Source organism: Notothenia rossii (genome assembly GCF_949606895.1).
Source record: "Notothenia rossii genome assembly, chromosome: 10".
NCBI lineage: Eukaryota > Metazoa > Chordata > Actinopteri > Perciformes > Nototheniidae > Notothenia > Notothenia rossii.
In genome coordinates this window covers 59,343,902-59,369,606 of record NC_136908.1, presented here as the reverse complement: position 1 = coordinate 59,369,606, position 25,705 = coordinate 59,343,902, and the positions used below count along the sequence as shown (strand labels likewise).

Sequence of the window (25,705 nt, the reverse complement as noted above, 5' to 3'; positions counted from 1 at the left end):
TTAGCGTTGTGATCCTGATCAGCAGGTGTTATTTTTTCTACATAATTATCCCTATTAACACAGCTCCATACTAAATAAACCAACGACTCGACTCACAACATTTGTTAGATTGTATTCATTTCAAAATGGTCGTATTGCTTCCCGTAACAAAACAAATACTCCGTTCCACTGGGTACCACCTGCTGGAACTTGTACTTCCTGTTTGTCTGATGGAGAAAAACGAATGTTTGTCGTCCACAGCTGACGTTTAATTTACCGGACTTCTTTCCGCGGATTGATATGACTGCACGTAGTTCCTTGATCCGTCTGTTAGCAAAAATGAAACAACCTCTGGAATGTCCAAATTGAGTATTCAACTAAGCCGTGTAACAAAATGCAAACTATAGGGAAATGTAATGTACTTACACATTAAGTGCAGAGGAAGCTTGAACTGAAGGAACCCAAACAGACATCATGTGTCTGTGAACACCAGAACGAAGTGGGCACAGCAATGACTGTGAAAAGGGTAAGAGCCTGATCCAGGTGTCTGCATGCTGCGATAACCTACACAACGCTGTGCCATGAACACATCGTGCGTGGACTCTGATGACGGGTCCAAGCTGCTGCTGCTTCTCCTCTGCTAACACGCAGCTTGCAGGCTGTGGAGACATCGGGCTACATTTCTGGAAACAAAAAAGCAGCTGGACCTTTTTTCTTTTGTCCAGGCAAGGCAGCACTCCCACAGAGATGCATTCTTTCACAGTTACCCTGGAAAGAAGCACTAAAGCGTGCCCGCTGGAGTCTGATTTATTGGCATCTAGAAGATCCATACTCTCAAACACGGGTCATTTGAAATGTCTTCACCTGTCTCTGTTTTGACAGGTGTGTCTTTGCATTGTGCAAACTCTGTATACGTACATAAGTCCCGTGATAGTGTCTGTTATCTGGTCCTGTATGATTTGTATCTACTTTAAAACTGCAAGAAGGTGTCCGGTGTTAGAAATTAAAATCAATGTTGATATGGCGTAATTTGAATTAAATACACTATTTGATTTAAATCAGTTTTATTCTGAAAAACCGGAAGTTCTCACTATTAGCTTAACACTTTTATTCTGAAAATTCGTCACTTCCGGTTAGCATTTAGCATCTGGCGGAATCATACGATTTCAAACCTTGAACCAAGGTGAAATGACATGTGATGTTGTACACTGAGCACACTGGGATTAGCACTCATTTATTGACGCTGAATAATGTGTAGCAGGGAATGTTTAAATAACCACAGACGCCAGAATGATGCAATTTAGCTACAGAAAAAGGCAGGAATTGCATTGGACCCGCCCCCCGACAACGCCGGCCAATAGGAGAAGACCTCAGATGACAACAGGAAGAGCAAGCCAAGAATTGATCTCTTCGACCCCCTGACCTGAACTGACCGGTCGGATGTGGAGAGCGCCTCCACTCGCACATTTCATTTTGTACACCACCGCATATTTTGTGTAATTAAATGCTGTTAACTTTTATAAGCTTCCCTTGACTCTTTTCAGTCTCTCTTGCCTTCAGGGTTCTAGAATTGCTTTCACCGGTTAACATGTTCTTACTGGACAAGCATACTGTTTCCCATCGCTATGTTCCGTATCGTGTTGTATCATATCATACCGTGTCAGAACCTTTAACCCTAACCCTAAGTATCCGTGAGTAATCATGAGTAGTTGTGTTCGTTGATCGCACACAAGTGAATACAGCTGTTTTATTAAGATAATGACATTATTGAAGAGGATTAGGAAGAGCATGATGGCCATTTGATAATGAAGTTAATCATAATGTGAGACATGTTTTCATCTAACCTCCAACTAACTTCATTGGAGCCCCTTCCCCCTCCGCCCCAAAGGCAAAACAAACCTGTGCCCTTGGTGGAGCTCTGCTCATTAAAGCCCCATCAGCGAATCACATCATTACCTGTTTATTCCTTTCACTCCTCTTTCCCCCCCCCTTCCCTGCACCTTTCGTTGCTCTCCGTGTTAGCCAGCCAGCTGCCACACACTCCAGAGGATATTCCAATTAGAAACAACATACACAGACTCACAAATGTGCACCGGTGGACATTCCAATTAAATACAGCACACCAGACAACCACACTCAAATGCCAATACACAAGAAGTCACTGGTGGACATTATAATTAGCCCAACAACTGTGGAGAGGACAGCGCTCAACCCAACCTGAGAGACAGAGTGTCAGATTGCCACTGTTGGGTTTAGTTACAGTAATGTATTACTTTTTGCTGTGACGAAGTAATGTAACGCATTACTAATGGGATTAGGGTAATATACTACCCGTTAGAATTCTCAGTAATGCAGTTACAACACATTTTAACTCGAAATTAAATGGTGTTTTATTTTTTAAGAATTCAATAACATCGCGAGACATTCCGACACCAGAGAAATATTGAGCGGGTAGATTAGTAAACCTGGTGTTTACCACTAAGGTGTTCTTTTCCCCATAATGACCACCTCGCTGCACATTATCCCGCTTATTACACGGCCATATACAAACTACAGGGTTATGGCTAGAAAGGATCCGTCTAGTGTAAATATGACGTCACGTTCTCGTTGTAATCGGAGCGGCTCGGAAACACATCTACAGCAGTAACATGATGCGACATACACATTAATGCAGCAGCAATGTTAATAGAGAAACATCAGACATAATAGTGAAACACTGCAAGGGAACATTTTATTGCACCAGGAGCTATCTTGGGACAACGTTGACTTGCCTGTGAATAAAAAATAAACCATAGTGTTGGTGATCTACAGTGTTGTCATTCTTCTTTGAACACCAGCAAGACCGCTAACACCCTATTTCAACAATCACACTCCCTGTAATTGACACAATTAATAGATAGTTTAGCTTCTCACCATCAGTTGCTGTGGCCCACTGATGTTAACGATCGTAACTGAAAGGCTGCCTGCCAAACGTAAACATTCAGCCACGTGACATTCAGCCAAACTCTCGCGAGAGTTTTACACAAGACGGATCCTTTCTAGCCATAACCAAACAGAGCCCATTCCGTGTTACTGTTTACTTCCTGTCTGCCTTCTTCTGGTGATTTATCTGACGTCCAGCGCTCCGTTTTTAAACCTCTTCTCTCTTTCTTGATCCTCCTTAGCAACCTTCATTATGGTCATTGACAGTGGTCTGTACTGATGTATTAACAACGTGTCACATGTTAAGAATTTACAATCAGAATCGAGTATTCAACTAAGCCATGTAATAAAAGTGGTTAGTAGCCTTAATGGCCTACACAGTTGCTATGCTATACCACATTGCCCTTCACTAGATGTATACTGAGCTACTCGAATTCTAAGTCGTTACATTTCAGAGACAGTAATATTGTGATGTAACTTAATACTTTACAAAGACAGTAATAAGTCATATGTACTGTATTACATTTTGGAAGTAACTTGCCCAACACTGCAGATTGCATACACATGCATGCACACACACATTTACCCTTAAAAAGCACACATACAGTCACACATATGCATGAGCAAACCCAAAAGGTGCCATGACACATTAACACCTACAAATTGTCACAGTACCACCATGATTTAAACGTAAAAGGTTGGAGAAGCTTCTAGATGTCATATAGTTGGCAAAACCCGTGACCAGATTGAAACCTCTTTTAAGTTATTACCAAAGATTTAAAAATGTAATTCCCTATATCTCCCCCTAAATACATATCTTGACACTTAATAATAGCCATTCAATTAATGTTTATAGATGCTTCATAAACATATTAATAATGATTAACACATATTCAATTTTGTATATAAGATGGTATTATATGTGCACCACAACAATTACTGTTGAGATACCAAATTATTTCATTAACATTAATTATTTAATTAACATTAATTATCATTTCATTTGTTGTTAACAGGATAATCACCATTTACGAACATTTAATTAGCTAGCAATTAAACATGTATTAATGATGGTGTTTGTAAAGTGTTACCAAAGAAAGGGAAAAACAAACTTCAGTGATTCACTTCAAACTTCCTGCATCATAACTCTCTCCCGTATCGAAAGCGAGCAAAGGCAAAACGGCATGAAGCATCCAGCAAGAGTCTGATTTCCCTGATGTGTGATTAGACTGGATCGCTTTGATGTCAGCTTTTTGTCATGCGACGGAGGCGGGCACACGCCTCAGAAAGAGAAATGAGCTAAGACGCCAGAAAATGGAGAAATGGAAATTGCTAGGCTGACACTCGGAAATAAGGAGAGATCTATAAGAGCCGTCTCTTTTATTGGGACATACAAGCAGTCAGTGTTTGTGTAGAAGGGGAGCACACGACTGGACTGTCTTTGAGATTGTGGAGATGGATTTCAAGGACACCCTTCGTATCTGTACTTGACTTGATACATTTCCTTTCTAAACAGCTTGAGGTTTTGTAACCCTGCCGTTTATGTGCATATTATGTTATACTTGAACCTGTGAAGGATAAAGGGTTATCTATGTGTTCACCACAATGCCTGCAGAGTGCTTATATATCTACCATGTGTACATTTGCTGCATACAAATGTTTATTGTGATGTAGTAGCCATGACATCTGCAATCAAAGACGTGCCTTGAATCTCAATGAAGGGATTTATTTTAAAAACCACACTATCAAGTAATGGAATCATGAAACTACATGCAGGTAAACACAACGGTGTACTGTGTGTGCACTGTATGGTTATGAAGCAGATGTGCTAGTTGAGTGTTTGTATGTTCATGCCCTGATTCCTATACTGATAAGGTCAAAGGACATCTCTTCTAGGCTGTCAACTAACTCCCTTATTGTTTCCATAAGGCTCCTAACCTTCATTGCCAAAATAAAGCGTTTCTTCAAATAAAGGTTATACCTAATATGAACATATAATAGGGCTGAACGATATATCGTGTCATGGCGATAACCGCGATATGTGCGATTTATTTAATTAAAAAAAAAAATTTTACAAATCTTTTTTTTTTTAGGACGTGTGATATTAAGTAGGTAAATTAACTCAAACACGTCATGTTACAATTATTTTGCTGCCTGCTACAAAAGGAAAACTTGCACGGCTCTCATGTCAGGGGTACTTGATCAGATCACAGCAGGCCCCGCCCCGCTAGTTTGCAGACCATCAAAAAACAACGGTAAAAAATGAGCGAGGCACAGGAGGACAATACCGGAGAGAATGAAGATTTACTTCCAAAAAGAAAAGCAACATCTGCCATCTGGAACTATTTTGGATACAAACAGGTTCTTCTCTTCTTCATTCACAGATGAACCCCCTTATTTGAGGGGAAGCAACATGCATTATCATGACATGTTAGATCATGACTTAAGGTTTGATGAGTCATCCAGTTAAGATCCAGACGTCCGTGACTAAAATCCTTCATCCGGTTAAATATAGTTAAAAAAAACGCAATATATATCGCAGGGGAAAAGAATATCGCAATGTCAGTTTTTTTCAATATCGTGCAGCCCTAGCATATAATAATAATAATAATAATAATAATAATAATAATAATAATAATACATTTCATTTATATAGCACACTTTAAAAACAACGTCATCTCAAGGTGCTTCACAATGCTATGATCAAAAGCATGACCGATGAGCAGTAAAACAAATAATTGATTATAACGGCCCGTCCACACGGCGGCGTGCGTTGAAGCTTCAATGCTTCTGTGCATTCACTTTGAATGGGGTGACGTCACGCTTTGCCGAACTGCATTCTGGGAGCGTTGCTTCGCTTTGCTCGCTTCAAAAGTTGAGCAATGTTCAACTTTTGAAGCTTCGGCGGAAGCGTCAGCCAATCAAATCATATGCCAGTGCGAACTATAGCCAATCAAACTGCTTGCTTGTGTGTCCGGGGCGGGAGATTCATGTGATTGGCTGTTGGTCGAGTTTCAGACAAGCTCACCGGCAAGCTTCAACGCACAGCGCCGTGTGGACGCTGCGTAAGAGGCTTGATATACCCAGGGACAGCTGATCACGCTAACGCCAGCTGGCATAGTGATTGGAACAACACCTATCTCCAAGGAAATCTGGAGAAGGAGACAAAGGATGGGGAAACTGACGAGCAGATGTGTGGGAGAGCTGGGTCCAGGTGTATGGGAAACGGAAACATAAGCCTGGTCTCCACCCTCTCAGCATGGGCAACGTAAGATCACTGGCTTGTGGAACGATCAAGCTAACAGTGTTATGGAATATCTGGAGTGTAGTTAAATATGTTTTATGGAAACATGGCTGCACCAGGATATATCTGAGAACAACGCTCCCATTGATAGCTTCCCGTTTGGACAACGTTACCATCAAGGTAACCCCAAGACCCTTCCCATACATTTTAAGACCTCATCACCACTTGGAGTTCTAACCGGTTACCTTGGCGACACACTTTACCTCACATTGACTATATACAGTATTGATTGTCCTTCCTCCTTATCTTCCAACCATTTGGACGCAGACTTGCATTTCCCCATAACGATGTTGCTTAGCAACCGGCGTAAACGGAGCTCGGCGCGCTATCAAGCAGTGAGCGTGCGATGTCCTGTTCAGATGACGTCAAATCCAACGGGATGCCATAAATAAACAACACAGAATCACACTACACACCTACGCAATGATTACATTCAGGCTGACTGTAGAATACAACCTCTTTGGACAATTTATATACTTATTGAAAACAAGCTACAAAATGTAATACCTTGGAAAATGCTGTTTAATACTTTTTAATTACCTTCATTTTCACTCAATTGATTTATCAACTTTTAATACTTTTTAAGACCCCGCGGACACCCTGCTGTCTTTGATGGCTATCGGACTGTTTGGGCCAACAAGGATTGCACCGAGAGCTTTACCATGTCTTCTCCAAGTCTGAATCTAAATCTGTTGAGGCCCCGTGCCTAAAACACCAATCCCAGTGGCTACACATACTTTTATTGCGTGGTTTTAATTTCATTCTAATATGGTGCAAATGTCACGAACCCTTATTTCCCCCTGGGGTGAATAAAGTATTTTGATCGACTGATTGATTGAAGTGAAAACACCAAGCATTCCAAAAGCAAAAGAAAGACAACATCGAATAACAAAATGTTTCTCTCTTTTGTGTTATTTTGAGATCCTTGAGATTAACCATGTTGGTAACTACTGCCCCAAGAAATACAAGTCTTTCTGACTCTACAGTATATGGATCTCTAAAATACATTACATGTGTAGAAGATGATAACAGACAGCTCACATGATCCAACGAAACACAACACACGTGCATATAACTGCAGTTAAACTTTAGATGAACTCTGTAAAGGCTGCCCACACACACACACACACACACACACACACACACACACACACACACACACACACACATTAAAGTTACATCTCCCTCACATCATATAGCCATCAATAATTGACTAAAGGTGGGAAGAACACGCTCGACAGCACAACCCTCTAAAAGGTGGACCAGGGCAAGGATCCAGTCAATAAGTCAGACTGTAAATCCTCTTTTACTGGCGGGGGGTTGTCAGGAGGTTTTGGACGCCCAACCATTAGTACAGCTACATCTGAAAAACAAATCTATCCCTCAGTGCCAGGAGAAACAGTTTTATCTCCCCCAGGCTGTCTTGGAAAGAGAGAAATATATACTTTTTGCCATTTGAAATCATGCAAATGTATGACTCAAAAAAGTGATTCCAAAACTTAAAGATACTGCAAAATGGTTCTCATGAGAGTTCCTTCATGCTCACAGAAAGCCCGTAAACCACACATCCCAGCCCGCCTGTCAGTGAATTGTCTTCTTATAAAAGACATTTCACACACATACATTAGTATCAAACACAAATCATCTAAATCCCAGCCACACCAGGAACAAATTCCCACAGTAGACATATTTTTTTGCAGACTGTGGTGTCTCAAAGAAAATTGCTTTAAATCCCAAACAGGTCATATACAGGGTAATCCAACAGAGAGACGCACACCATGGTTTCATCCTCTTTGCAGACTATAGATGATGGGGATGAAGTAAAGACATATGCAATATACTCACACTCTCTGTAGACTGTAGTTCATAAAATACAGTTAAAAACAGCAGTTAAAGGTAACCTATTATGCAACATACACTTGTTTTGTATACATCAACGTGTGTCTCCTGTGTAAAGAGATTCTGAAAGTTTCAGGGAAAAAGATTCTCTCTCTTTTTGTCCTGATCCATTTCTATACAAACCTGTCTGAAAATTAGCTGATCAGATTTTGGCCACTTTATGATGTCAGAACGATTTTTTGGGCTTGTGTAACCATTAGCCAATCAGCAACCAAGGTACACCCCCCCCCCCCCCCCCCACCTTATCACCTGAATCTCCTCCTAGAGCACCATTGAGTTCTTTTGAACCAAATCTCTCTCAGAGGGGCGTGGGGAGGGGCTCCTTGTTTTCATCTAAAGTAACAGACAGAGAATCAGCACTTTTGAAACAGGGCTGAAACAGAGGGGATTATGGGTAATGCTGCAATGATCTGTTTGGTGTTTGGAGCCAAACACTTCAGAGACATGTTTTGTATATATCAGAAAAACAGTATAATAGGGGACCTCTAAAGTATTAAGTATACTAGTATACAGTATATGTTGGGGAAATATTTTCCAAGACCCATAACTTTGACCCAGTTTATCAGTTCATTCTGTCCTGACTGAGCACACGCACCTGTAACCTTGGCTGCTGTGCTCTCAGTGTTCTGTCTCCCTGTTCCTGCCTGTTGGCATCAGCTGATAGAGGTGCTATCATTCTTTCTTGTTATTCAGCATGTTGATTATTCTCTCTGAACTAACTGAATACATGGGTCTGGGGTAGAGCTCTTCAGAATTGACGTGGCAACTCTACCGTGAAGTCAGAACCTCTGGCTAAGGACTTGTCTTGTGAATTCTCCGGCCGAAGCTCCGAAATAAACCATCAGTGTTTGACATCAAAGCTCCAGCTCTCCCCGTGTTTCCTTTTGAGTCGGTGACTCCTCCTGCATTGCTACACAGAAGTTTCCCCCACAGTATAAGTAAGGTGTTTAGTAGGATTGAATACATAAAACAAAAGCACTCACCCTTTCTGCGGACTGTGACGTTCCGAAGAAGATGGGTATGAACGCCAGCCAGATGATGCAGGTGGTGTACATGGTGAATCCGATGGGCTTGGCCTCGTTGAATGTTTCGGGCACGCCTCGCGTCTTGATGGCGTAAACCGTGCACGTCACCATCAGCAGGATGGAGTAACCCAGGGAGCAGATGAGCGACAGGTCCGAGATGTCACACTTGAGGACGCCGCGTGCCGACAACGGATCCTGGGTCCGCTGCTCGCCGTAATCCACCACCGTGTGGGGGGGGTCCACCGCGAACCAGACGAAGACGCCCAGCAGCTGGACTGAGATGAGCGAGAAGGTGATGGCCAGCTGGGAGGCGGGAGAGATTAACCTGGGGAGGAGAGGATCACTGGTATGAGTGGCCTATCATGTCAAATATAATGTAATGTTATTGTATATGTCTGTTGTTTTTGTCAAGATACGTCTTAGCTTTTTCCCGTTATATTTTGAAAAAGTTGTTCACCCTGTTTCATTTCTGTCTCTACTTCCTGTCTGTGTGTTTCCAATCTTTTTTCGATTATCCGATTCTTTTCACCTGCTGCCCTTTTGTTTTTCCTCCCTTCCCAGCTGTGCCTTATGCCTGTGATTAGTTTTAAATGTGTATTTAAATTCTGGTGTCCTTTAAGTCTCTGTCAGATCCTTGTTTATTGTGCGTTGGAGAGTTCAGCATTCACTTTATCTGGCAATCAAGTATTATCATAGTGTATGGTATTGTAAACAAACTTGTCTAAGCCGCTTACATCCAGTTACGTAAAGCAGAGGATTCGTTTTGGAAAGATATTATCCAACACGGTCCTGAACACACGACTGGATTTGTTCTTAACTCAGTCTTGAATTGGTCTTGACTGCCTTAAGACTCGGTCCTGACTCGGACTTGACTTGACCTGGTCTAAGAATTGTCTCGTAATAGCAGAGATAAAGACTACATTTTGAGTGGGGCAACCCATGGTCAGAAGTTTTTCTCACAGGAAAATGTGTGCTTTAAAAATGTATCAATGTTAAATAAAAATATTGAATATGTTGAATTAAATTATTTGGCCAATAAGGTATGTTACTTGACCAATACCTTGGCCACCAACCTGAAAACTAGTCCTTTGGTGCCTAAAGATGACTTCTTCAAGGTGCCTGCTCTACAGCAGCAATCTAATATATTCTATGTAGCCCATTCAAACACACACTGAGTGTTGGAGGGAGATCAGGGAAAAGGTAATGATGAGATTTGAGGCAATAATGAAAAACATGGGCAGTGAGGAGAAGAACATATCACACTGAATAGAGGGAATGAGATGATCATCCGGGATGCCAGAGAGACAAAAATGGGGGCAAACAATACTCAAAAACATAAGCTCCTATCATTTCCTCCCGCACATGCACTGTCAAAACAAACGTATGGCTCTATTCACCTGGCTCAACAGCTGCTTAGAGACTGACTACCTGCTGAATATTACATACTGGAAACCGGAAAAAGCCTCAAAATGCATCCCATAGTGGCCTCCCTTGATTTTGTTCAGTGTATTTACTGGTGTCTGTTTATTTCCCTTCACGTTTTCCAGTAAGAGCAAGTCACACAGAATTATTTGTATTTCCTGGAATTGGTAAAATCCTAATGATCATAGAAAAATGTTTGATGAATAGCTGTGAAACTGTTACGGATGGGCGGAGGGAAAGACAGATGACCATCTGGGCAGCAGGGACAGGAACCTAAGCTCTATTAAATACCGCATTAACATTTTAGCCACTTAGTTGATGCTCTCTCCAAGAGTCACTCACAATGAGAGCAAACAGTACAATGGGTGAGTGCGAGTTCATGACTCATAAATAAGGGATGAGAAATAAATGATGAATAATGATTGTGAGCAGCTTAGTAAGGGAGAAAGGGAGGTTCTGAAACACACGACCTTTCCTTCCCAACACTCCAAATGTACATGGCGAGAAACAAAGAGTGTGTGTGTACTGACAGTGAGGTGTAGTGTTCACCTGGGGGCTGTTACAGACTTCTTCCCTTGTTCGAAGATGCGGTGTATCCTGTTGGTTTTGGTTAGCAGCGCTGCGTAGCTGAAACACATCCCCAAGCCCAAGAAAATCCTCCTGAGGGAACACACCCCGACATCGGGCGTCGCGATCATCAGGAACGTAATGGCGTAGCACAGGAAGATTCCCGTTAGCAGCACGTAGCTCATCTCCCGCCCGGACGCTCGCACGATGGGCGTGTCGTTGTGCCGCACGAACGTGACGATGACGAAGGAGGTGGCGATGATGCCCAGCATGGATATGAAGACGGGGAAGACGGCCCAGGGGGAATGCCACTCCAGCTTGATGATGGGGATGGGAACGCAGCCGGTGCGGTTGACATCGGGTCGCATCTCGTAGGGACAAAGCTCACAGGTGAACTCTGATGCCTGGGGACACACGGTTTTGATATTGGAAGTTAAACGGGTATATTAATTCGCTCCATCATCACAACACAAACATTGTGTCAGTATGTATACTTTGTTACGAGCCAGCCATAGCTTTCAGATCATTGGGGGTGGTATCATCCCCAGGGTTCAAACCTAATTCGTTGAGACAACTTTTATTGTTTTTTACGGGAGAGGATTAGGGCCACATGAAAAATAAAATGTGGGGATGTGAAACAAATATATATTTTTTTTAGTTCTGAAAAAAAAGTCAGAATTCTGAGGAAACTCAGAACTAAAACAATATTTCATTTTTTTCAAATCCCCATTTTTTTATTTTTTTTTATTTGACCCTAATCCTCTTCCGTAGTTTTTGCTCCGCAGACCTGGGAAAAACGTTCTTTTCTATCCAGCCTGAGAACCTTGCCCTTTAAGTCATTTAACTATGTTTAATAATTGCACTTCAGCACCTCTCGCATCATTATGTGTATTTACAAAGTCACTAGTTTCTCTCTTTTATGAATTTTCTTTTCGTTTAATTATTTAGTTTGTAGTTATTATGTGTTATTGCCTTTGTTTGAAATACGCCATATAAATAAACTAACCTTAAAGCTCCCACATTTATGTAAATACGCTGTAAATCCAAAATGCTTTCACATTAAAAGCAGCTGATTTATTTACTAAGCAACAGAGTATGAGTTTGTGTGTGTCATGTCCCTCTTTAAACAGACTGCCTAATGAAAAATAAAGATTTGTACGCCATCTTTCTTTTATAGTTAAGCTATTTGTTTGTTGCCATGCTGCAATGCTATTTTACTATCCACTAAAACCCTAATTGTGTCAAAGAGATTATAGATTTTACAGCTAATGCATGTATCTTCAGAATGAGTATTGATCGCTCACTATGACATCGCCAGCTGCTGTCTTGGCTCATATTTTCCCTTCTCCTTTATTGCTTCCTGAACGAGGGAACTCTTTGCTCAAAGACTTGATCGTACACGGACTTTTTAACTTAATATAACGATGATCGGCTGCCAAAATGGTCCCTAACTGTGATGTAATTAACCAGGGGGGTGTAACGGAACCATTTCTCGCCAAAGATTGTACTTCTATTAAATATAATAGCATCTGTGGGCTTCTTGCTGCATATGTAAATCCTAAAAGGGCCATCTAAGTTTTTTGTGATTGCCTTCAAATGAGTTCAAACTAAATATCCTGACTCAAGGGGAACAGAGCTGTACTGTAGAGTAGAGTAATCAGACAATTGCTGGCAGAAATGTCCTTTACCGATGAACAACATGCCAAACGTCAGTATTACATGTTGTTTGTAAAATAAGCTTTTTTGTCTCCATGTTTTTTAAGTTTATACTAAATTCTCAATTCAATACAACAGAGACAGACATAAGAGAGATGTGAGACAACCCCGAAAGTTTAGCACCCTCAGGCGAATTGTGAAGCAAGAGTTCCTCCAGAGATCTACCTGATAGTGGTATCCCTCGCAGCGCTCACAATGCCAGCAGCACGGCACACCTTTCACCACTTTCTTCCTTTCGCCTGTACGGCATGGGATGCTGCACACAGAGGGGGGGAGCGAGGGGTCGCCTTTCTTCCAACGCATGGCCTCCACCTAGGAGAAGAGAGGAGAGGAGAGACAGGAGAGGTTTTGTTTTCCAAATCTTTTTGAAGACCCATTGCAGGGAAATAAAAGATCACGTAGGCCTTTGAATGCAACAGAACCTGTCACTCAAACATAGGAATGTGTTTCGTTGATCAGAAATGTTCAGCTCTCTACCCACTCCACTCCCAGCAGCCTATAAGATACTCAAAGCCTGAATAAAGAGTGGTGCAGGAATGAGTCCCAAAACCCGGACATATTTAGCATGTGGAAGCCCCTCTTTAGTTTCTCACCTGCTGAGCCCAGAGTGAAATGCTTTTCTGTGCACAAACTAGAGGTGAACAGCAAACACCAGTGTGATTTTGGTGGGAGTACGACCATATTGGACAAAGTTATAGTGGGGGTGCCAAACCCGGCGGCACCAACACCTGGTCTGCCACATGTGGAAGCCCCTCTTTAGTTTTTCACCTGCCGAGCCCAGAGTAAAATGCTTGTGTGTGCACAAACTAGAGGGGGACAGCAAACACCAGTCTGATTTTGGTTACAGTATGACTATCTTGGACAAATGTAAAGTGGGGGTGCCAAATCCGGCAGCACCAACACCTGGTCTGCCACATGTGGAAACCCCTCTTCAGTTTCTCACCTGCTGAGCCCAGAGTGAAATGCTTTTCTGTGCGAGAACTACAGGTGAACAGCAAACACCAGTGTGATTTTGGTGGGCGTACGACCACCCTGGACAAAGTTATAGGGGGGGTGCCAAACCCGGCAGCACCATCACCTGGTCTGCCACATGTGGAAGCCCCTCTTTAGTGTTTCACCTGCTGAGCCCAGAGTAAATCCACAAGGGGACACTTGGGATGCTAACTTCCGTGTTGGCCTACGCAAATACGTCCTCACTACGCCACCCGTCTGATTAAAAGAGTAATACACCGTCAGCGTGGCTTTCAGCAGTCTCTCCAGAACAAGCAAGTAGAGCAGAGGAGATGAGAACATCAGACAAAGTATGATATTTGTGTTGTGTTTTGTCGTAAGTGCATCAGTACAAACCAGACATTATTGGTGTATTCATGTAGCAAAACATAACTTCCCTCCATTTTGTGGGATTTCATGCGACAAAGACTGGCTCCCCTGTGCTGAAGCTGGCATTGCTTTGTGTTAACAGTCCTTTATCACTCTCTGTACCTGCAGACTGTGAGTCTTCAGGGCAACTTGGAGAGCAATTAGCACACGCAGATCCTCTGCTCGATTTCCTGAACGCTGCCGGCCACAAAACTAACATCAGCGAGTCTGGAAGCCAGCAATCAGATCATAATCAGATCTGGCACACACAGGCCATCTGTATTGGTGTCTGTGTGTGTGGGGGCACATGTTCCTCCATGTGTGCATTTTGTTTGTGTGTGCTTGTGTCATGCTGGTATTACCAAGAACCGCTCGCTTCCCGTATGTCTGGTACGTGTGCGTTTAATTTCTTTGTTATGTGTGCGATAGTTTGTAATTATACCCAATCCCGGAGGCTCCTCCATCGCCGAGGGTGATTAGTAAAAATGGAGCGTTACTGTTTCAAACAGGCACACAAAGTACCAGTGAAACAAAAACTAGTTAGGAGGGAAAACTCATCAGGGCCTGATTTGATTATTGAAATGCATATAGAAACTCTTGCAACACTTAAACAACAATATTGGGTTACTGGTGGTTCATAACTCAATGCTGCAAATATATCTGTCAGGGTAAAATATTTAAATGATCAGAAAAAGGCATACTGTTTGTGCACAGGAGAGTAAATTGTCTTACTTATTGTTGAAACTTTTTTTAATAGGTACTGTTTGACGATGTTTACTCAGTGTTTTTACTCATTATTTATTCATAGCCTGCAAAGTTAGTGCAGAAATATTTCACATACTGTACACCTTAATTTGCAAAATAACCATCAATTATCCACCAGCCAAAACAACACATACCAGGTCGTGGACCTTCTTCCCATTAATTACGTATAGGAAACAATAATAAGAGTAACAGGAATCTGCTTGTATTATAATCATCGCCTTAATGGTTTCGAAGTACTGTTTGTCCAACAAAACATTTACAATGATACTTTGAGGCACTTTCAAAAACTATGCACATTTTAAAAACACCAATGTGTCAAAGCTCATACAAATGAAGAAACACCTTCACCAACTTGACCACAGATTTAGAATACATTCACCAACTTGGCGATACATGCGAAGCTCTTACTAAAATCACTGCATAAACGAAATACTGCACATAAAAAACGCTGCAAGCTCAAAACACAACGGAAATGGGGACATTAAGAAGAAGAAGAAGAAGATTCAACTTATTGTCGTTACGTAGTACAGGTACTATGTAACGAAACGGTTTCTCTGCATTTGACCCATCCTAGTGTTAGGAGCAGTGAGCTGCCATTATGTACGGCACCCGGGGAGCAGTGTAGGGAACGGTGCCTTGCTCAGGGACACCTCGGTAGCACTTGGTCTTTCCGGGACTTGAACTGGTGACCTTCCAGTTGCCAAGCCAAGTCCCGATGGACTTCGCCACCACCGCCCAAAAAGTGATGCACACATCTGGGACCCCAAAATGATTGCAGATTTGCTGGAAACTAGCTAGCTAACGTAGCTAACCTAGTCATTTGAAATATACTGAACGTTTCTTAATTTGTATGTGTTTTTTTTTATTTGCATATTTTTTTAAATGTCACAACTTTTTCATGGAAATGTTTTGGGCCGATATAATGTGTTTGCACCTGACGGCCACAATATTCTTTCTCCTGATAAGCGTTCAAACAATGTGTTGATGGTGAACACTTTCACCTGCTGCAGTCACTACATCTGCTGCTGTGCCTTCAAACCCGACTGGACTGTTAAACAAATCAAATACATCTGTTAATTTGTCATCTGTCAAAGAGCCCAGTCATGTGTGTCTTAACTATGTGTGTGTCCTTTGTGTTGCTGCCGTCTCTTTCTCTCTCAGTCAGCCAGGCCGTCCATCAGGCAGAAAGCATTGTGTGACTATTAGACTTCTCATCTGTCATCTGGCCTTTCTAATGAAGTCCATGGTGGATTTCAAACATCAAACACACCGGTGTGTTCAAGGTTTGTGTGTGTGTGTGTGTGTGTGTGCGTGCGTGCGCGTGTGCGTGTGCGTGTGCGTGTGTGTGTGTGTGTGTGTGTGTGTGTGTGTGTGTTTGTGTGTAAGTCAGTGAGTAAGAAATTAATACAAAGACAATGGGATTCCAGCCTTCTTGTCCACTGAATTTAATTGTTCAGCGTGGAAGTTCAGGTGTACGCTGAAGTGTAGGCAGACACTCACAGATAATATATGTGTGTGTTGTGTGTTAGTATTTATCACGTTTTGGGGACATCAATATGTTTACACACTCACATCATGGGGACCTCTGAAGCTTTGGGAACAAAACAAATCAGGTCCCCAAAAAAACAACATTTAAATGATAGTGGGATTCATTCTAAAGCTGCCAGTGAAGAGCTTAGCTTTGGACAACTCTGAATGTTTTTCGGTAAGTGTGTGAACGGCGCAGAGTGGTGCCCCAAAAGGATTGACAGTGCCAATGCGCCCACTGCCCTGAACAACACACAGCGTTCTAAAGAGAAGTAAATATCTACACTTGATTTTAGCTTCATGTTGCATCCAAACAAATGCTATGTTTCAAACAAATCCAGCCAAAAGCATTCATGTCAATAAACCACTCAAACCAATATATATCTTAGATTTTTTCGTTACACAGAAGAAAATTGCAAATATAAAAGAAAGTTCAAATTACAGCAAGCTGATGACACCATTTTGTGTGTCTTCTTGACCTTTTGAATATGTGTGTAAGACTCACTTTGAGGTGTAGTTTATTGGTCCAGGAGCCGATGACTCTGTACTCTGCAGTTGACCTGTTGGTGGGCTGGTACTGGAATATGTCGTATCTTCCTGGAGCGTCTCCGTTCTCGTTGAAAACCACTGGAGTACCGGCACTTCCTGCAACAGTGGGAGAGAAGGTCAAAATTAAGTTTAATGCGATATCGTGAAATGTGTGACCTGCTCTGTCGAAATCAGACGATGTTGCAACGGTGCATTCTGAGATACTCATTGATTCATGTGATGTGAGGTTCATTTTTTGGTTGATTCTAAACAAACAAAGTCTTGGCTTTCAGAACATCTTCTGAAATCTTTTTTTTTTTTTTTTGCCATATTCAGACGATAAATACATTTTATTTTCAAGTTCAATAATATTTTGTGTTTTATTATATAAATATGGGTAATAGCAGATTTTGAATTCAGAAAGGATTAAATAAACTAATTACATACATGTATACTTATAAAGGTTACCTCAGGTGGTTTGTTTAGTAGATGAAATAGGCTGAATTGTATTGTCCCTGCATCTGTGTTTGCTATAGACCGGAGTGATTGAATATTCACATGAATGGATAAGTTAATGTGTCCTCCAAGGTTTCGTTTTCTTACCGCCAATAAGGCTGAATGTAAACCTCTTATCCTTCTCTCTCCGTCTTACACACCTTCTGTCTTTTATGGAGCAATACAATCAAATCAGACTGCTGAATGTGGTGTAGCATAAAGGAAATGCAATTACAGAGCGCATGTGGAAAAAGCACTGCATTATGGAGATCAGTTATTGATACGGTGGGACCCTGTTTTCTGGGGAAAACAGTCTGATGATGAAGATTGCAAATCGAGACAAAGGAGAGTCACACAGACAGAGAAAGAAGCACGGAAAATAACAGGAGGAAAATATGTACACAAAAAGGAAAAGTGTTTGAGAGATAAACAAAATAAGTAGAGGGTAGAGAGAAAACAAAGGGAAAAGAGAAGCAAAGGCTCTCTCACTGTCATCCTAAGGAATGAGAGATACATATACAGTAATAGGTAAATAAGAGAGAGAATAAGCAGGACTGACAATGAGGTTTATTGAGAGAGTAAGAAAGATGAATGGGGAAGGCTGAATCGATAGCGAGACAAAAGAAGAAGTCACAATCTCTCACTGTTATGAATGAGGCCAATTTATGAAAGGAAGCGGTACACACACACACACACACACACACACACACACACACACACACACACACACACACTTATGGACGTCGCCTGAATACCGAGAAGTAATAAAATACCTTACCTTTTAAATTGCTTTGATTTGAACATTACATTATTTGACGTGTACGTGCTTGCTAGGCTACAGTACACACTACTGTTATATATTATTGTTAGTGTGTTTCCAGTATAATAGGCACTAAGCATCACCATTCACGTCTGAGAGGGAAGGCAATGCAGAAGTGCCTTAAACTTGCATTGTTTTTGTGAAAAGACTATGAGAAAATGGCCCTACTTCTCCTACACTAAACATTTTTCTAAAGAGTTTGTGGTCTCAATCTCCAGTTTCAACTTTTCTTGAATAGAACTTGGTGTTCAGTGAAACAGACCATAAAGCGGAGTGTGCTTTAGGGCAGTGGTTCTCAACTGGTGGGTCGGGACCCACGACCGTTTCGAGTGGGTCGCGGATGTGTGATTGAAAAAAAGAAAATCGGGCCTTCAAAATAAAAGTTCGACTTTTTCCCCCCAAAAAAAAAAAAAGAATTCCAATTTTTTATTTTTTCAATCACACATCCGCGACCCACGACCGTTTCGAGTGGGACGCGGATGTGTGAGTGAAAAAAAAAGAAATTGGAATTCTTTTTTTTTTTTTTTGGGTAAAAAGTCAAACTTTTATTTTGAAGGCCCGATTTTCTAACGCTGTGCATGCAGGCGTTCTCAGAGTGTACCAGAATGCATAGTTTATGTTAGTATTTCTAAAAATCTCCTGGGGGAGAATCCCCCCAGACCCCCTTGGGTTGGGTTTTCAGCATGTGTGCCTTTTTATATAGTTCAGCTTTGATTCCATCATCTCATTAAAACATTTTTAAAAGCATACTGAAGGGATATAAGGGATATAAGCACTGTACTTCACTTTTATTAATATTGTATGGTGGAAAGCGTATATATTACAGCGGGGTTTTTTGTTGAATAGATCTGAGTGCTTCAAAATGTTGGGTCGCGATGTATTGACCAAGTAAAAAGTGGGTCCCGAGGCCTGACCAGTTGAGAACCACTGCTTTAGGGAGTGGTTCCCTTGTGATTGAAAGCCGAAAGAAGTTGCGAAACTTGAACCCTTTTAGACTCTTTTTTTTCAGTTCAAGAGGGATAGATGTAACATTTTGATCACCTACATTGACAGCCTTATGTTGAAATGTACTAATGTGTCACTTTTCATTCCAAAAAAGCAAGGAAAACTCTAGCCCAAAAACTTCTTTAAAACAGTTTATGGTAGGCAGTGGGCAGGCCAATGGTGTAATGAATGTCTTGACTCTAGAGACCACAACAAATACAACATACCTTAGCAACATGCTGTTCTCTCTACCAACCCCATTAACCAAACTAACTCATATGCTTCAGCAAACACCTGAAAATGACCTCCAACCACCCAGATTCACCATAGCAACCTTACCAAAGACAATACAGACCTTGTGAAACCCTAGCAACCAGTTGCTCTGGCACCCATACCAAGCACAGCAATGCCCTGCCACGCACACAAGAGCAACATTTTGTCCGCCCAGCAACAGCATAGTGATATTTTACAACTTCTGGAACACCAAAGATATATCTAACAAAGCCAGATTAACAACATAGCATCCGTTTATGAACACATAACAAACACTGCTTCCTTAACTCACTCTCTTTATTTATCCCGAAGGAAATTGTTTTCCCAGAGTTACAAAGATACAAGGGGCAGATTTGTAATTGCAGGTTATTCACATATCACTAACACCACCCCTTCTTTTAAATGATTGTACCTCTTGCTACATCTTGTCTTCAAATCAATATTTATTTCCTCCTTTTTCCCAAATCTTTTGGGGAGAAACACAATAAAGACAAATAGGTAGCCACAGGGCAAATTAGACCCTCCAGAAAAACGTGATTATGGGATCGCATAATTTAGCGCATAATCAGCAAAATGGAGCAGATTTTCAAAAGGCCATATAATCCCCACATTTTTTCACACAAAGTTGAGGAAAAAAAAGTTAACTCGTCTTGACGTGAAGTAGTGATGATGATGACGTCATCAGCTCGCGCATCACAGAAGGTAAACAACATCGTAGAGTGAACATGTGGAACTCACACGAGAGAGAAAACACCAAGATGAAAAAATCTGATCCATCTCATTTACCCACGAACATTTCTACTAAAGACCGGGCAAAGCAGTACCCCGATGTCTTTCACGGAAGTGGGGGGAAACTATTCTGCACCCCGTGCAACTGTGTGTTGGAGCATAAGAGAAAGTCGACGGTGACGACCCACTTTGATTCATTCAAACATTCGAAAAGGCTTTCTGCTGCTGCGGACAAGAAAGCCAAACAACGCACGTTCACCGAGGCATCAACCTCCAAAACCCTTTGGAGGGCTACAAGAAACGAAGTGAGTATAGCCTACAAGATTGAAGCTGGTCAGATAACGAACGAGTAAATGAAAACAGAATGAGGCGGAGAAGTGTGTGTGTGTGTGTGTGTGTGTGTGTGTGTGTGTGTGTGTGTGTGTGTGTGTGTGTGTGTGTGTGTGTGTGTGTGTGTGTGTGTGTGTGTGTGTGTGTGTGTGTGTGTGTGTGAGAGAGAGAGAGAGAGAGAGAGAGAGAGAGAGAGAGAGAGAGTGTGATTAAAATAGCCCAATTGCTTTTACAATAACTAAACATTGAATGTGTTTAATTGAATAGGAAAGGGGTTTAACGTTCGTGGCAGGTTGTGTGTGAGAGAGAATAAATAAGACAGCCCAATATTTAAAAATATATATATTCTTTTTCGCAACTTCCCGCGATTTCACCGCATAAAATCACATAAAAACCCCACATGTTTAATCACATAATCAAGGATTTTTGCCCACGTTTTTCAGGAGGGTCTAATGTCTGCACTTTGTTCCTACCTCTACATCTACAGACTTATTGTCTTTATTATTTTCCCTTGTCTAAAATCCTTAACTAATTCCCTTTATCCCCTTGTTATATCAATCCATCTTAATTTGCTTTGGTCTGTTGCCCCCGAGCTCTATCAATCTCATAAATTGGAAGTAAAGAGAATAAAACCAACATGGCCAAAAAAGTAGTTATTATCAAATTCATGAGAGATTATACCGGGCCCAAGAACAAAGTCCTGCCTTGGTCGACTGGTTTATTTGAACGACTTGATTAGTCTCTTAAAACAAATGGGGGTCTTCCTCACCCAGCATGTCATGTTTTCCTTGCCACTCTTGTTCTCTGACTATCTTCTAATTCTCCCCTTTGCACCAATCATGCCTCTTTAGAGCTAATTAGAGATGCAGCAGCTGTTTGCAGCAGAACTTCTCTGGCAGGTACTCTAAATTATGCAGCACAAAAGCAGAATGTTTGCTCTGAAAGCAGTGAGTAGAAAATGATAATTCAATCTCATGGTGTTTGTACCTTTAGTTCACGATGTCTTAGTAAGGGGGATAACGACAGCAAGCTTTTAAAATCAACAGCAATTACTGGAAATACACATCCAAACAGCATGACAGCAGCTGGCAGCATCTAGCTAATATGTTGGGTAAACAGGAAGTGGCAACCCCTCATTAGTTATGATATTCTTTTAATTTTAAGACAAAGACAAAGACAAGTCTACTCGCTTATACATTTCCATTTGGGTTTTGTCCATCCAGCACAGAAAATATTGGTTGAGTATTATGTGGATTAAGAGATTGTGGAATTTTACCATTGAATCCAAAACGTACTACAATGACATAAGCAGGTACTACTTTTTGATTTACTTGTATTATATTTAATCTCAGCTATATGTGTTGTGTTCTATATGCAAGTAATGGAAAAATACATTATATATGAAATGGATTACCGTTTGAATGTGTGAATGTACTCTGACTGTCATTTCGCTGTGTGTCATACACGTAGGTGTGGGAAGGGTCACATAACAATATGTACATTAATTCATTTTCCATTGCAATGACCTTGAGTAATAAATGGTTCACCTGTCGCCCAGGCAACACACCTACACCTCATATAACTCATTCAGAAATGCAAAGGAAGATGCTGCACTGCAGAAAAAAATATTCTCTATTAACTCAAATGTAATACTGTGTTCAGTCATGAAAACACATGTCTGTTCTTGGCCAAACAACAACAGTTAAACACAATGTGTGAATACGTCTGAAGCTTTTATTCATGTCCACATTGTCAGACTTTTTTTTCTACTTATCCCTGAATGGGCATTTGACAGGCGTAAAATAAATGATGTTTCTCTCTGGGAAATTTGGTCATTCCGGTTATAACTGCCAACTTCACTGACGTCTTTGTCAGCTTTCGTTACAAATTGTATTCCCATGGAATGTTATTTTGAACAAAATATTTCCTTGTCTAGCTTTTCACAGAAATACCAACTATTTTAGATGAAAAATAATAAAAAAAATAATTTAAAAACTGTATTTTTTCCCTTAAAGTCTACATTATACCTTTACTGGCACACACGTATCCTTTATGTAACTGATGGGAATACTGTCTCTATTGTAAGTCAATGGACTAATCCAATGACAGACCAATCAACAGGCTTGTTTCAAAGGGCCAATCAGAGGGCTTGTTTTAATAGGAAAATCATAGGGCTTGTTTAAAAGGACCAACCAGAAGTGTTGCTCCAATGCAATGGGTCAATCAGTTGGCTTGCTTTAATTCGCTAATCAGAGGGCCTGTTTTGAGGGGCCAATCAAATAGCGTTTTGAAATGTACCAATGAGATTGCTTATTACAATTGACTAGTTAGAATTACTGGACTGAAATCTCTCCTTCTAATAAACAAATTACAGGGATTGTTTCAATGTGTACCCAAGCTTTCAAATGGCACAGGAAGTTCACGAAAGGCTCCTTCACCTAAGGGAGATAACAGTGAAACATTTTGTGTTTATGGGGGGGTTAGGCTACAGTACGTGAGCAAAGTGAACATTGGTTTCTTCTAGTTGAAGCGAAGTGTGTCTGTGTTTGTAATTGCAAGCATTTTAGACTAGGTTTAACTCCCCGGGTTTCTCAGTGCAAAAGCCAAAGACAAATTGGCGTCACAGACCCAGGTGTTCCTGAGCAACCAACTGTTTCCTTCTCTGCCACAGGCTCTGCTCTGTAGCCTCCCTGCAGAGCAGCATGCACTCCCTTTGGGGATCAACAATAGGATATCACAAGAAACCCGAAACTCTCACAGCGTACCTCTAGATCTGCAAGGGGAAACTCATCTTTTGCTTCAATAACGTAACAGGATATATTCAAACGAATGGAAGATGTCATGCAATGGAGCCCCAGTGAAATTAAAACTAACTAAAGATGACTGGCAGAAATAAAAAACTCAAGGAAGAAGAATCAGTTAAATTCTAGTGCAAGTGTTTTAGTTATACAGTCACCCCTCTGAATCTTACTAACTCAGAGTAAGAGGGTCTGCGGGAAAGCATCAAACTGAATATCTGACAGAGAGACGCAGAGACACAAGGAGCGACTAAGCAAAAAGGGTGGAAAAACCAGTGAGAAGCTAAACGGAAAAAAAGCAGATTGAAGCAGAGTGTAGGAACAACCTCACCAAGACACGATGAGAGACAAGAAGGGAAAACCAGAGAGGACTGAAGGAGAAGAGGAAGAACCAGAAGGATGTTATACCAGCCCTTAACCGTGCCTTGTTCACTTTAAATCACTAATCAATAATGACTTCTGAACTCATCCCACACCAGCGTCACTTTCACAGTTGTGTTAAGTGGAGGAGGAAACTGAAACTGAGCAGATGGTTAACTCTGGACCGTATTGACTATTTTTGCACTTTTCTGAATTTTCTGAATCATATAAATTGACTCTTTTTACAGTCTGTTTGCAATTTCCTCCGAGCCAGTTTTCACTGATGGTGTGTCTATCCCTCTGGCCAACCCTCCCTCCTTCCACAGCAGCTGTGTCCGCTTCCTCTTCTGCTGCTCAAAGTCTGTTCTGCCTCTTCATTCCCTCTAATCTCTTCACATCCTAGCCTCAACAACGAACCATTCGTCCATTCTTTGTATTTCCAGAGTTTCTCCCTGTCTCTCCAACCCTTCCTCTGAAATCAGTACTTCTTTGTCAGCCTTGCTGTTATCACTAAGCTTTGTCTGAGCAAATAAAAAAACAGTAGATATTGGAAAAGGCAAAAGAAAGAATACATGCTTCAAAAGGATGCAATAAAAATAAAGAATTGGCTGAATAGTGCGAAAGATGGATAGAGGGCCAAAACAAAGAGGACATTTTCGAGGGGAAACGAGGGGATATTTTGGTAATGCAAAAAGAATGCACGTACGCAACAGCAGAAAGCTTTATATGGCAATCACCAGTAATTACAGAAAAGCATTTTATGGAGCCTCCATCTGCGTCAGGATCTGCATTCTCTGCAGTCTTAGGCAAAAAGGGGAGGGTAATGACAAGCGATGAGGGAGAAGGCCCCTATTAGGTTGATCGAAAGAGACGAAAACAGCCTGAACGGGGGATGGAAATACAATTTAGAGGGAATAAAAGTCAGGGAGAGGAGAAATAAACAAAACGAGGAGTTACATTACCAAACTTGGCAGATGAGAAAAGGGCTGAAAGAAAGAGATGGCACATTAACGATGAGGACATTACACTATAGTGTCAGTCTTAAGGAGTGTGGAGTAATGCTACAGGACATACAATATAACCTCACGTTAAAGTTATGTTACAGTTTAGGAGTGGAAGCATCAGAAATATACGAGTTTTAACTTGGAGCATATCATGGTTCTTATTGGCTCATGAAAACCCATTGGCGCGCACACACACAAAGAAAAAAAAACCAACGCTATACAACTGCAGGCAGGGCCCTGTTCATTTCAAAGGAAGTTGCTCAGCGGCACACAACGCCAAAAATGGCCTTAATGTAGATACAAAAGGAACCAATGTAAGTCAATGGGCAAAAGTATTTTTCAGACCAAATGACATACTGACCACTACAAACACTTGCTTTGATGCCGGGCTCACCTCCTGGGGACTTCCATAGTTGTGAGGACACTCAGCATTGGCATACTGCTCTACATAGCACAGGGTTCCTATTAGGGATGCCAGTGATTATTCGATTATTCGGATATTCGTTACAGTCTCCATAATCGAATATTATTTTTAAAAATCGATTTTATTTATATATTTTTTTATTATTATTAATGTTTATTAATTGTTTTTTTTCTGGCTTAGTTTCAACCAAAATATAGACTAATGCTAATAATAGTATTAATAATTGCAAATGGCCATTGGTCACACCACCAGTTTGTTTTACTGTAAACTTGGAGGAAGCCTGCGTGCAGAGCAGACTGCTGCTGCAGCACGCTACACACCGACCCCGCCCTCACCCCCCCTCTCCCTCACAGGTGCGACTAAAGATGAACAAAGCGGCAGGTAAAAACAGTTCCTCCTCGTGGAACTACTTCGAACTTAAAAGTCCAAAGGAAGTTAAATGAAACAAACAACGGAATTCCTTTTGTCTGACTTT

The 25,705-nt window shown here is 41.2% G+C and overlaps 1 protein-coding gene across 8 annotated transcripts in view; it reads right to left on the bottom strand.

The window, feature by feature from the left end:
* Positions 1-25,705, bottom strand: part of grm8a (glutamate receptor, metabotropic 8a) — a 330,926-nt gene that overhangs the window by 68,490 nt on the left and 236,731 nt on the right. For all 8 annotated transcript variants that reach the window (XR_013803239.1, XR_013803240.1, XR_013803241.1 and 5 more), the window contains exons 8-11: positions 16,991-17,130; positions 13,000-13,146; positions 11,101-11,522; positions 9,088-9,454 (exon numbers count right to left, since the gene is read on the bottom strand). Coding sequence is in view for 4 of the 8 variants with exons in the window: in XM_079654162.1 (XP_079510288.1) it covers positions 9,088-9,454; positions 11,101-11,522; positions 13,000-13,146; positions 16,991-17,130 (1,076 nt within the window). In the remaining 4 variants the exon portion in view is untranslated. The remainder of the gene's footprint in view (positions 1-9,087; positions 9,455-11,100; positions 11,523-12,999; positions 13,147-16,990; positions 17,131-25,705) is intronic.